The sequence below is a fragment of the Phyllobates terribilis genome, unplaced genomic scaffold (genome assembly GCF_046119375.1).
Source record: "Phyllobates terribilis strain yellow unplaced genomic scaffold, ASM4611937v1 Scaffold_11__3_contigs__length_659146591, whole genome shotgun sequence".
NCBI lineage: Eukaryota > Metazoa > Chordata > Amphibia > Anura > Dendrobatidae > Phyllobates > Phyllobates terribilis.
The window spans coordinates 541,601,354-541,614,891 of NW_027362771.1; the positions used below are offsets into that span (position 1 = coordinate 541,601,354).

At 43.1% G+C, this 13,538-nt stretch overlaps 1 protein-coding gene across 2 annotated transcripts in view; it reads left to right on the top strand.

Annotated features, from left to right (window-relative positions):
- The window catches only part of RASAL3 (RAS protein activator like 3), a 70,908-nt gene extending 60,488 nt beyond the window's left edge, over window positions 1-10,420 (top strand). For both annotated transcript variants that reach the window (XM_073653890.1, XM_073653891.1), the window contains 5 exons: window positions 1,794-2,064; window positions 3,546-3,662; window positions 5,545-5,732; window positions 6,878-6,953; window positions 10,051-10,420. In XM_073653890.1, the coding sequence (XP_073509991.1) occupies window positions 1,794-2,064; window positions 3,546-3,662; window positions 5,545-5,732; window positions 6,878-6,953; window positions 10,051-10,194 (796 nt within the window). In that variant the 3' untranslated portion in view covers window positions 10,195-10,420. The remainder of the gene's footprint in view (window positions 1-1,793; window positions 2,065-3,545; window positions 3,663-5,544; window positions 5,733-6,877; window positions 6,954-10,050) is intronic.
- Window positions 10,421-13,538: the final 3,118 nt, after the last annotated feature.

Sequence of the window (13,538 nt, forward strand, 5' to 3'; positions counted from 1 at the left end):
ATGATAACGGGTTGGTTTCGATCCTGCCGACTACGCCAAAGTTGACGCGCCCCCTGGGCCTTGTGTGAGAGGGGAATACCCGGAGCCGAGTCTCTGTGCTACGCTGGGGGTTGTAGTCTCCGTGGCGGCGACCCGGTCCCGTGGCTCAGGGTGGTCAAACCAGTGGCAGTCTATTTATGTGGTTTTTATGATTAAATGTCCGACTACGCCACCCGTGGATTGCGGTCACTGAGAACCGCCGCTGCGGGCAGACCGCTGAGGCTGATGTTGTGTGCGCAGCAGGGGGTAGTATAACTCCCCACGGGAGGAGTACAGCCTCAGGGCAGTGAGTGCAGATGGTGTGGGTGATGGTGCGGGAGCAGCAGTAATGACTCAGAGTCCAGTGATGCAGTCCAGGGTCTTTACTCACAGTTTTACACTCCGCTTCTGCAGATTATGGCTGCCCACGTCGTGCTGTGCTCACCAGGTGAGGGGCTCGGCCAACTCCCAGGTACCTTTGTAGTGCTTTTCAGGACCCCCTTCGTGTGTCCTTTCTCTGGCCTGTCGTACCCCACAAGTGACCACGTTTCTGTCCAGCTGCCTCGAGCCTTGGCGGGCAAACGTTTGTTCCGTTTCCCTGGGTCCTATATGGTGCCTTCCTAACTGGTGTAGTGAGGGGCTGTGCACGTACAATGCCACGGCCTCCGGTTACTAGCTGAGGGTAGTTGCTCTCCTCCACTAGATGAGGGATCCGGTTCCCTTTTCTTGGCCTGACCCCCCTACTCTGGTAGCAGCGGGCGTGCGGTGGCGGCTGGCCGGTCCGCACCCCTGGGGTCCCTTCACTCCACTCCTGGAGCCTCCTCCATTCCTCTCCTCTCCTTTCTTCTCCTCCAGGCTCAGGCCTTGAGACTTGGCCTGCCTGCGGAGCAGAGCCCATGCAGAGCCTCTGCTCCCAGCCTCCTTCTCTCTCTGCTCTCTCGGACTGAACTCAACACTGAACTAAGATGGTGCCCACCTTATATATCTTCTACCCAGTGCACCCAGGATCTACTCTCCTCACCCACACACTACCGGGTTCCCCCTTTCTAGGTGTTCCCTCCCCCCACTCCAGCCAGGGACAGGAACAGTTGTGCTCACTCTTGGGAGCATTGTCGCCCTGCCCCCCGGAAATGTGGTGTAGTGCATGTGGGTGTTAGGGTCCTGAGCCACACTCCATCCTTACCTGGAAGTGAGATATCACACCTCTGGGTGAGATGCAATACCTCTGTAGCGACCGAATCCTCGGGGCGCTACACATGAACGTAGTAAAGTCCAATAACATTAGAACATTATAATGTGATATCAAATATATTAGTCAATGTATAAAAAATAGTATACTAAAACTGGAAAAGAGAATGGAAGGACTGATTGGTGAGACTCTAATATCCCCACGTGTATCATTGCCTGTGGCAGCTTCCTCAGGGGTGGTAAATATCAGGAAGGTTTTTTTACTTATTTTTTTGCATATTTGTTATTCCTTTTTTCATGCTTCTGTTGGAGCTGTAGAATTGTCAACCAATCCTGCCAACATCAGTGGCACTGTTTGACATTTTTAGCTGTATAACAAGGTTTTGATAATTATCGAGCAAGCAGTCAACCACCAAAAAGAGTTTTTTTTTTAAAAACATAACTACATGAACATGAACAGCTCAATTTATTAGGAATGGATGCTTAGTTTTCTGCAGGAAGGAGGGTAATCTAACGTTAATACGTACCTCTAGTAATTAATAGTGCCTGTATAGTGCAAAAATCTCCCAGTACCATTGTTTCTACAGTCATGATGAAAGCGAAGAACCCGAATACGTGTTCCCAAAGGACATGCGAAATCTCCGTCCACTGGTAAAAAAGAGCCAGTCGCTGAGCAGCCTCATTAAGGAAAGACTTGTTCCACCTACTAAGATAGAAGAGAGGGAGAAAAAGAGTCGGCGCCATGTGACCAGAACGCAGAGTGTCCCAGCCCAAACCAGGCCAGGTCGGGAACATAGGACAAGAAATGATGTATCTTCTGTGGCTGAGAAAGAAGAAGGGGATAATGAAGGTGTAATGGTATGAATGTGACGCATGCCAAAAATTTTCGAATTTAATTTGTGTTCTCGACCTTATACGTTCTTTATGTGAAAAATTATTTTTATTAAGTTGACAAGACTTTGCAGAGAAGGTCAATGTTGTGGTGGCCAAGTATGAAGAGCTGGCCTTATGCCGGATGATGCCATGTATGGTATCTGCTCATGGTGTCCCTCTCCCCACATGAGGAATGGTCATACCATATGTAAGCAACCCTACCTTAAGCTAGGGTCACAAGACCGTTTTTCTCTCATCCGAGAAAATCAGTTTGATAATGCTAATCGCACTCTGATCAGAGTTTGATTAGAGTGTGATCCGATTTTCTCGGATGTAGAGAATAGAAAAAAAAATTCTCCGTCTGCTCCATTTAGTCTGTGTATGAAAATCAGACCCTTAGACTTGAATGGCCGAGTGATTCAAATAGCGGCAAAACGTACATGCTGCAGTTTTTTCCCTTGAACCACTCGGTCTGATACGACAGGAGCACAGCCTCCTTGAATAACATGGGGACGTCAAAATGACGTCTAATTTTTACGGTCGTGTGCATGAGCCCTTATAGTGCCTAATCAGAAGCCATACATGATGATGCCCAAATAACAGTACCTTAGAGGTCAGGAAAGGATAAGCTCATTGTCAGCTCCATCCACACAAGCAATGTCTTCCAATACCTTGTCAACAATGAGACCGATGTAACTCTCACCTTCAATATAGTTTTACCTCTGGGTTTTGCACTCCACACTTGTGGAGCATTATTCTACCAGACCCTTCATGCGGCAAGATGAAAAATCTATAAAGGGTATCTGTAACTAGATTTTACATTACAAGCAGCTTACATTATTAAATAGATCTCTTAGATATGATGAGACTGACATATTTACTGTAAAAATCCATGTAAGAATGGCTGTATAATCCTTTAAAAAAACTAATTGTGTTAAATCTCCACCCACCACTTATTGGTAGCGCCTCAGTGTCCCTCCCCACTGCTGCTGCTGAATCTTCACCCACCTAACCTTATTGACAGCTCTTCAGTGTCTCTCCTCCCTGCTGAGATCTCACACTGCTCAGTACAGTTTGCAGCTGTCTGTCAGACTAGGTAGACAGAAACTGAATACACTGTGACTCATAAGCTCTCATTTAATTATTAGGATTATAAAGCCATTCTGACATGGATTTTTGTAGTAAAAACACCAATCTCATCAGGTCCAGGAGATATATTTAATAATGCATACTCTTTGTATTGTGAACAGTCAATATAAGCCCATTTTCTGATATCTGGCTAATTTTGCACATGGCAGCATACCACAATGAAACAATTCTTAATTTGAACAACTGGGAAGAGGGCTGCTAAAAAATACCAAAATATCTAGTGTGCTTTTAAAACTGTCACTTTAAAGGACTAAATTGTTTAAGATATTGGTATTACCTGCTCGAAACATGAACACTTTCATTTTTCTGCTATACAGAAGCCAACACGACTGAGGCAGTCATCCACTCTACCCAGACGGAAGTCAACTGTACCATGGTGCAGGAATGAGGATTTGCACTTTGTAAAGCAAAAGCAAGAAGTTGAGGAGGACCAGGTAATCTGCGAAGAAGCAGCTAAAGTATTTTTTTAGAAGCTCCCCTCTGGCTATCACCCCTTCATACCTACAGATATGAAGACAAGTAGTCCCTATTACTTTGGTTACAGATGCTGTGCTGTGTGTAAAGATGGAACACTGTAAACCAAATTTTCTCTTTCTTCATCTTGTAGTTCAAGAGAGAACCTTTATAAACATATAGAAGACCTGTTTTTTCCAAGATAACAAAAAAAAGAATAGAATCCGAACCATACACCCTTTAGGCAAAATTAGTCACAAAATGGCAGATTCTTCTTACGTCTTCAAGCATGAAGTTTAGATTGCTGAACGGCCATCAGCTCTTCCTCCCTGACCATAAGTAAGCACATCTAGGTCTGGCTGAGCATGCATGCTTTTTTTATCAAAGAGAAAAGTGATTGGCTAAGACAATATCTAACAGTTGCTTATCTCCCAATAGAAAGAAAGATTGGACATGCTGAAAAATCAACATGCCCAATCTTTGCTCCTTCTGGCTGGAGTCTCAATGGAAGCTTCCCTACATATTAGATAATCATCTGATCTAATGTGTATGGCCAGTTTATGTCTATCCAAGACATACTTAATCAAAAACTATTACAACCCAAAAGTTGAAAGTTTAGGTGTGTAAAATTGGGAAGGGAGATTTGTTAGGAGAAGTCTTCACACCAGAGAGCTGGTGGTCACTGGTGATGTTCTCCAAACCTGGCAGAGTCCACCACTGGTTCTAGTGTGAAGTCAAACAAGAGCAGAAAAGCTGACATCTCATACATGACCTACATAAAAAGTAGATGTTTTAAAGGGAACCTGACACGTGAAAAAAACACTATTAACCTGCAGATTCTTCAGCGTTCTGTACCTGCCTGGTTCTGGCACTTAGACCCCCACTGCCAGGAGGAACTGAATTCCTCCCGGTAGTATTTGGGTTTCAGTCAAGGGGGAGTCACCGGCGGGAGTTCAATCACCTCTCTGAGTATAGAGAGCGGTGACCATAACTGCGCCCCCGGCACTGACTGACAGCAGCTCAGGATTAGCACCGACTGTCAATCAGTTCCGGGGGCGCGGTTACAGCCGCCGGTCTCTATACACAGAGAAGTAACTGAACCCACGTCGGTGCCACCCCGTCACTGAAAACCGAACACTGCCGGGAGGAATAACGTTCATTTCCTCCCGGCAGTGGGAGTCTAAATGCAGACGCCGGGCAGGTTCAGAACGCTATTAACCTGCAGATTAACCCCATATCTGCAGGTTAATAGCACTTTTTCACGTGACAGATACCTTTTAGAAGATATAGGGCTCGATTCATCATTGCATTTCCACCATTTTTTGGAGGTGTTGAATACTTCTCAATTAATGAGTTTTTGATTTGCAAAAAATTCTTCAAATGATTTTTGCCTTTTTTCAAGTTGACTTTTGAGCTTTCGTTTCATAATTTTCACTTCAATGCGGCTTTTCTAGATGTTGTAGACCAGAGTCTTGCCTTTTTTCTCACAGAGTAAACAAAATTTGGCACAACTCTACTCCAGTCTCTCTCTGGAGTGATTTTATGTATGCCGGTTATAATAGGCACACATTTTTGGAGACATTTTGCAAAATATGGAGCTTTTCCCGGTAAAAGGTCACAAGACAAATAAAAGTCGGAAAAAAAGACAACTTTGGGGTTTGATCAAAATGCATGAATGTGTCTTTTTGATTAATTTGTCAAAAAAAAAAGTCAAGTCAAAAAAGAAAAAACTGACAAAAAAATCTGAAAATGATGAATTGGGCTCGTAGAGTAAATTACAAATAGCGTAGGAAGGGTGACCTACCAATTTACATTATGTAGTTGGGATATGTGTAAAGCGACAATAATTTCTGATTTTATTAGGAGCTGGACCTACAGGAGATGAAGGGACAAATAGCCGAAAACCAGGAAAAACATAAGCATCTCGAGGAACAGATGTCCAAAATGATGGAGAAGATGCAAGAAGCTCTGGACCAGTTGGCCAAAGTAGAAGAAACACACATGGCATTACAAGCAGAGATGGCCAACCAGATGGCCCAAATGCAAAGCAGGTAATAAACAAAAATGGAGAGCATCTTGTAATTGGCACAAGGTACAAAACAATGGAGTTGATTCATCATGACTGGCGTAGTGCACACTCGCGCTACACCAGTCTTCCTAGAGTATATGGTGCCGAATGAATTAAGAGGTGCATGCCACTTAAAGAATTCGACACATCTCCTCTGTGGCATTTAGCTCCATACACCATGCCAGAAATGGAGAGGGACTGGGAGTAGCATTTCTGGCATACAAAACGCCAGCATTTTTTATGAATATGACAGTCGGGCATGGCCATGTCTCTGTCCTGATCCCTTCCCACCTCCACCCATTTCAACTGAGCTGATCTAAACTGTCATGAAAACATCAAAAGTCTCAACATTTTTGCGCAATTATTTGTTATACTTTTCAAAGCTTTTAAAACTCTTTTTTGGAGCAAAAGCTTTGGTGAGTCAGACCCGATGTGCGTTATGGAAACCTAATAGCGTGTGAAGGTTACCATAATTCAGACTGGTTCCAATAAACAAGTCATGGGCCCCAATTCATCAAGATCGGATTTTTTTACGGGATGGGGTGGAGTGCGAGGAACCTGATTATCAATGAATCAGGCGAAGCGCAAGGTGGCGCATGCCTACATGTGCGCCCGCCACAAATCTTGGAGTAAGATTTGTGGCGGGCACACATGGGGCAGACAACACTTTGCACCTCTCCTGATTTTTGTGTGGTGTAAGATTTGTGGCGATTGGAACACTGCCGCTCATCATGAATTCATGACGAGTGGGGTCACCATACCCCCATCCTGCCCCAGCTTTGCCCACTTTGTCAGAGCTGGGTGAAAATGGTGTGAAAATGCCAAAAGTCACAACATTTTTGGGCAGCCTCGCGTTGCTCAAAAATTTTGAGACTTTTCGCAGCTTTTTACACCAATTTTCTTGCTTAAAATCTTTGATGAATCGAGGCCTCAGCATCATTAATGTGCAATGAGATTAATTTCTTCTGGACTAGATTGAGGCTCACAGATGACAGATTCCCATGTCAATGTGACCCATTTCAAGTGGGTCACCATTTACCTAGCTATTTGTAATGACAAATCAAACCAGATTTCCATTTTCTATTCTTTTTTTTTCTTTTTTTCATTTTTGGATTTTTTTTTTATCAGGATGGATGCCTTAGAGAAGGAATGTGCCAAAGAGAAGACACAAAGGGAGAAGAATGAAGAGAACATTGCAATACTGGTGAGGTCTCATACTACAGAAGTGTTCATATGTTCAGGCTTCTGAATTTCTTTTAACCTCTTGAGATCTTTAAAAGTGCCAAGCAGTTAAAAGAAGTGACCTGACCATTCTTCTGCTTGGAAGATGCTCCATACGTTACAATACAAGTCAATGGGAAAGATGACTGGACATTTCTTGGAGCATTTTTCCATCATTTTCACTAGCGGTTTCTTCATTATTCAGTGGAGTGAAGAAAGCAATTGGAAAACACAAGTTTAAAAAATGGGAAAACCATCCAAAAAATCACTGGTGGCTAAAACGGTCCAGAAATTACCGAAAAAAAACGACACAAAAGATGATTCAGGAAAAAAAACAGAGTTTCTTGAAACATCTTCTGCTTGAAAAGCTCTTCAGGTTCATCTGAATTTAAACAATGCCATGTGCACATAACTTACAATTGGGTTTTCTAAACAAGTTAACCAGTGTAGGGCTCATTCACATGTCAGTTTTTCACATATGAGTGCTATCCGTTTTTTTTTCACAGATAACATTCGTACCTATAACAATCTATGGGACTGTTCACATGTCAGATTTTTTCCTTGGACCGAGTCGTCCATACAAAATCATGGAGACGTTCAATATTGATAGGAATGTCGGATCAAAATCGGCAAAGCAAGTCTATGGGTTAGGGTTCGCTCACATCTGCTTATTAGAAATGACTCCTATGTTCATGCCGAAAAGGTGGACAAGTGTCATGCGAGTTCGCAATTTTTTTCTCGCCTAGCATATCATATGTATGTCATCCATATGATATGCGTTTTTAACATCATCTTTTACATAGTATAATGCCCTATGTAAATACAAAACTAATAAAGAAATCTTATATAAACATACAGCTGGATGATAGAAAGATATTAATTAGATAGATATCCTGCAGCTATATAATTTCACAACCTCCCTACATATTACAAACTTGCACCATTTAGTGCCTTTCATGTGGAGTTAATTGTTAAGCTTTTTAGCCTTGTTTAACCTAATAAATAAATAAAGAAAATAAAAAAATGACGTGGGGACCCCCCTATTTTTGAAAGCCAGCAAAGGTAAAGCAGACAGCTGCGGGCTTATACTGTATTATCAGGCTGGGAAGGTCCCTGGTTATTTGGCCCTTCCCAGCCTAAAAATACAAGCTCTAAGCCTCACCAGAAGTGGCCCATCACATGAGATGCACCAAATCTGGCACTTTGCCTTTGCTATTCCCGATTGCCCTGGTGCCCCTAAACCCTAAAGGGTGTAAGTTTATTATATTTAGGGGGCTTGTGAAATTATATATCTGCAGGACATTTATCTATTCCATCCATCCATTCTGAGGGATCTGGCTGTGAACTTCCTGTGCTTGGCTGATGCAATTTCTTGGTTCCTTTGAGATGTGTGCGTAAAAATCAGACGGATGGTCCGTGAGCGTTCCTTTTTTATCGCACCCATTGACTTGCTTTGGTGAGTGTCATCCAATATAAACGTCCACTCACACCATGTTGCAATGTTTTCCTCAGCCGGATTATAGCTGAAGAAAAACTTGCAGATGAGAACTGACTCATTGTATAACACTGGTCAGAATGCAATGCGATTTTTTTCCCACGTTGCACTCGTCCGATTTATACGCAAGTGGGAGTGAACCGTCAGTGAAAAAAATCGGACTGCACTCGGATGCCATCCATGTAGAAGTGGGAGAAACTTTTTTTTCTCATCAATGAAAAAAACTGATGAAACTCTGACCAAAATTTAATAAAGACCTCATGAAACTCTGATAAAAATCACTGATGAGACCTAGTCCGTTTTGTTTTTCTCGTGCATAAAAAAAAATAGAATGAACATGTCACTTCTTTTATTCGCCTCACAGTTTCCGAACCCTGCAGCAGTTAAGTGAAGTAACAAAAGTCTGAACATGTCCACAGCAACTTCGTTTTTACATTGCTACATTGCTTTATATATGTACATTTTTTGCGGTGTTTGGGAATGTGCACACAGTGTCTTTTTGTCAACATTTTTTTTTGTACAGAAAACTGAGCAGAAACTCCAAGTTTTTGAGGAGTTTTGAATTTTTGAGAAAGATTTGGAGAGTTTCTGCTTAGTTTCTCCTTCAAAAACTCCTCAAAAGACTCAGTGTGCACATTGCCACCTTTGTTTGGGAGTTTTGGGGAGAGTTGCTCATTTACTGAAGTGGTTTTGAAGAGTTTTTAAAGAATTTTAGAAGCGTTTTGGTTCCTGAAGCATATTTTTACAGCCTTTTAAATTAGACAGTGCCTAGTTTAGAGTAGATTCCATGAGGAGCAGTTTCGAAGAGGTGACTCACCTCCAGTGCGGGTGAGGTTCCAGCAGTAATGGGCACTGGTTCACCTATGGCTCCTGTGACATTGTTATGTCACGCAATCCCTGCCGCCAATCAGCACTGCTCTCTCACTTCCTCTGGAAGTATGTGATTTATCCTAAGGCAGGGAGAGTGAAGTGACCGTTGATTGGCCACAGGGATCGCGTGACATAACAATGTGACCCGATCCCTTCGGAGAGCCACTGCCGACACCACTGGAACAGTGCCCACACCGGAAGTGAGTAAACAGTGAGTGTTATTATTTTAGGGCGAAACATAGGGATTGAAAAGGGGTTGCCAAGTAGTGGACAACTCCTTTAAGGAGGAATTAAAATGCTCAAACAACTGAACAGCAATATGGTTTTACTATAGAAATAAATAGAAAGAGTCTTTCAAGTGTTTTTAAATTGATTTTCAGGTGTTTTATTTGGAGGAGACCCACTTTAGAAAATTCCTCATCCACTTTTTGTACCCATAGCTTAAAGCTCAGTATTATGGACACTTCATGTGTCGTAGTATGGTGAGGAACCTTCTCCTACCCAAGTATAAATCCAAAACCCATAGTATGTCAAAAAATAACACAATCGATAGAATCTGCAAATAAAAAAAGGCATATGCCTCCATCTGAACTAAAGTATGGATCCACAGCAGGTTATGTGCATGGCGTTTTAGGTTCTTACCCCTTTCTGACAACAGTCAATATTATTCATGCTGCCCAACTAAAATATATTTTTGTCTTTATTATTCTTGTAGGGAAGACGTCTGTCAGTTCTGGAGAAGACATCTACAAACTCCAAACAAGGTCAAAATGAGCAAAAGCATAATATGGAAAATACTTTGGAAGACGCCTCAATAACCAATGATATGGATGGAACAGACGGTTCTGACACTGATTAGTCCACCCCACCAATTCATCATCTTGACACAGAATAGTTTTCGTTAGAGTAAAGCTGCCTTTTGTCTAGAGCAAATCAGAAACTTTTTGAGCCATATGACCAAACTATTTATAACATATATTCACATATACCGTAGCTGGCATAACATATAATCAGTCAAAAGACTTTTTCTTAGAGACGGTGGGTAGATAAAGTACACAGGGTTCGGGTAGTAGAATGTTACACGACAGAAAAGAATAAAGAAGTCTATTAAAACAACCTTCCTCTTCCAGGCTTGGGCTCATCCTTTCCCACATTGACCAGGTACAGCTCAACTTGGAAAACATTTGGGTCATGTCTGGAGGACCTTGCTACCTTGCTTGGTCTGTGAAGGTTCACATTTTTGTCAACAACAACTTGGACAAAAGGTCTGATTGATCTTTGTTGTGATCTGTTTCTGAGTCTGATCTTTCATTCATGGAAAGCAGATCCCTCATTCGTTATAAATTACTTTTCCAATGACTAATAAAAAAAATCAAACACGGCAAATCAAATTTTCAACAGGTGCCTAACTTTGGTTGGAATCTATAAGGCTCATTTGAGCCATGAAAAATGTGCCAGTGGCTGAGAATAAATGGTCCAAAGAGACCAAAATCTGTAGCATATGGCCATCATAACTCATTGTTGCCCATCCTTGTACAGTGGGGAAAATAAGTATTTGATACACAAGTTAATATATTGTAATCATCATATTATTTAGCACTGTGTACTTACAATTGCTCATTTTGCCTTTCTACCCAGCTAATTGTTCTCTTTTCTCTGCTCTATGTCGAAACAGGAAGTCTCTTGTCCCTGCATTTATCATTCCCCTCTTCAACTCCTGACCCAGCTGCTTCCTCTTCCCCCTGCCAGGGACTTTTGCAGTGACTTATGAGTCATACAGGGAAAATGTACCTCCTGTTTCTATATAGAGCTTAGAAGGATTCAGCTAGTCACTTTTTAATCACGTGATGTCATAGTCCTAATGGAAAAGAGAAGAATTAACTGGGTAGAAAGGCAAAATGAGCAATTGTAAGTACACAGTGCTGTATAATATGATGATTGCAAAATATTTAGAGGATAAAAATTTTGTTGGGAGGAGGATTTTTTTCTTTAAGGGTTTGGCTAAACCAAGTGAAAAGAAAGTTGCAGACAAAGGAACCAGAATAAACAAAAACAAAGTCCATGGAGAACATCGCCCTTCAGATAAACTGATCTCAGCCCGTTATCGGGTGCCGATTTACTCTATGCAAGTTGATAGGCGTCTGTTTACGCAGGCTGATGAAAACCAATGGGAATTATGATCACTCTGTCCCTATACAGCATCATGTTGTCATCACATTTCCTGTTAGATAGCCCGATATCCTGCCGATATCACTGATCTACATGCTGGCATAAACTATCTGATTTCCGTTTTTTTCACACTGGCCGATCTCTATGAATGAGCCTTCTTACAAACGTTTTTTTGGCTCTTCTAAATGTACCTTCAAGTTGTTTCAGCAGCAGATGAATGAATAGGAATTCTGGAGGGCTTCAGTTTTTCCATTGGCCTCTTGCTGCTATTAAACAACTCTTTGGGAACCCAAATGGGGGACGCTGCACCCCTATTTAACCATTTAGCTGCTGTTCCAATCGCAGGTGTCTGCTGTAAAAAAAACCAGCCAGCACGTAAGCCAGAATCATACACATCCTCTCGACTTCTGCCATACATGCACAGCGTATGAAGGGAGAAGGTGGCGGATGCCGGACAGGGGAAAGGCGTTTAGGATTGGGACCACTTTGCGCCATTGGTGATACGCAACTGTTATACACAGAAGATGTCCATAAGCCAAATCAGTTGATTTTATCAGGATCTACCGACAGTATGTGCGTCTCTCTCTACAGTGCCCTGATGGCAGATTCCGGAGAGATAAGGATAGAGGATTACAACTGCCCAAAGTTTTTGCTCTCAGAGTCATAAATAATAACGCTACTCGTCTCTCTGGAGCACACGTATCCATCCAGGTCATTCTCCATGTGTGATTTCCATGGATGTTGTCACGTCAGGTGTGAGTGAAACACAGAGGGGAAAGGGAGCCCAGACACTAGGGAAAGGGGGAAGAGGTGACCTCCTAATCTGGACTAGCATCACCCTGTCTCCCCCTAACGTCCCTATACAGCCTCCGCAGCTGTCGCCGATCATGTGCCTCGCACTACTATTCCTGGCGTAAGGCTATAGCTGGGGGTGGAAGGAGATGAGCACTAGTCAACCTCCGCTAGCACTCTAAAGACAAAAGGGGAAGACAACACAGGGGAACAACAACTCAGCTTTAGAAGAACTCCAACAGGGCACACGGCCTCAAGACTCCAGAGAGGACGTGATGCTGCTTCAGCCAAGTTCCAAGTAGAAATGAGTATAACCAGCGACGCCCACGTAGACACACCAGGTATATATGCACCCAGACTAAAGGGAGGTAGTCGTTGGGTCCTAAACACAGCCTCCTATCTAGGCAGCTGTCTGCATTGCCAAACATGGAGATCTCCTGCCAACCACTGCAGGGCGACTGTCTGTCACCTCTCACACACCCGTGACAATACCCCCCCTCCGGATGCCCCCTCTTGGCATCCGGGCACTCAGGACCGGGTTTCTCAGGAAAAGAGGTGTGAACAGAATCCGTTGCCCATCTACGGAATTCCGAACAGTACGTTTCCACTGACCGAATCCCCTGCTGAAGACGACGTAGCTTAGACTCAGCCAAGGCGACTCGGTCAGGGTGATCATAGGTGAGGGCAAGAGCTCCAAAAAAAACCTCCACAGACTGGAGACAAACCGAGTCCTGCGGTAACGAAAAAAACACCCATGACTGAGGATCGCCCTGCAGTAGAGAGATCACAATACCAACCCGTTGCTCCTCATTACCGGAAGAGTATGGACGAAGTTTGAAGTACAATTTGCATGCCTCCTTAAGCACAAAAAACTTGTCCCTACCTCCTGAAAACCTGTCCGGGAGGGCAACCTTGGGTTCAGACTGGACATGACTACCAGCAGAAACCCCTACATTGGTGGCCTGTAACCGGTGATACTGCTGCTGAACCTCACAGTGGAGGTCATTCACCTCCAGAGACAGACAGCGGAACTGCTCTGTGAGCTCTGCAACTGATCCCATACTAAAGGGAGTAAGGAAAAAAAAGGTGCACGCCCAAAAACACACACACAAAAAAAAAAAAAGTCAATCTTTTGTCTTTTTTTTTTTTAAAAAAAGTGCTCGGCCGGTTATAATGTCACGCCAGGTGTGAGTGCAACACAGAGAGTCACGCCAGGTGTGAGTGCAACACAGTGGAGAAATG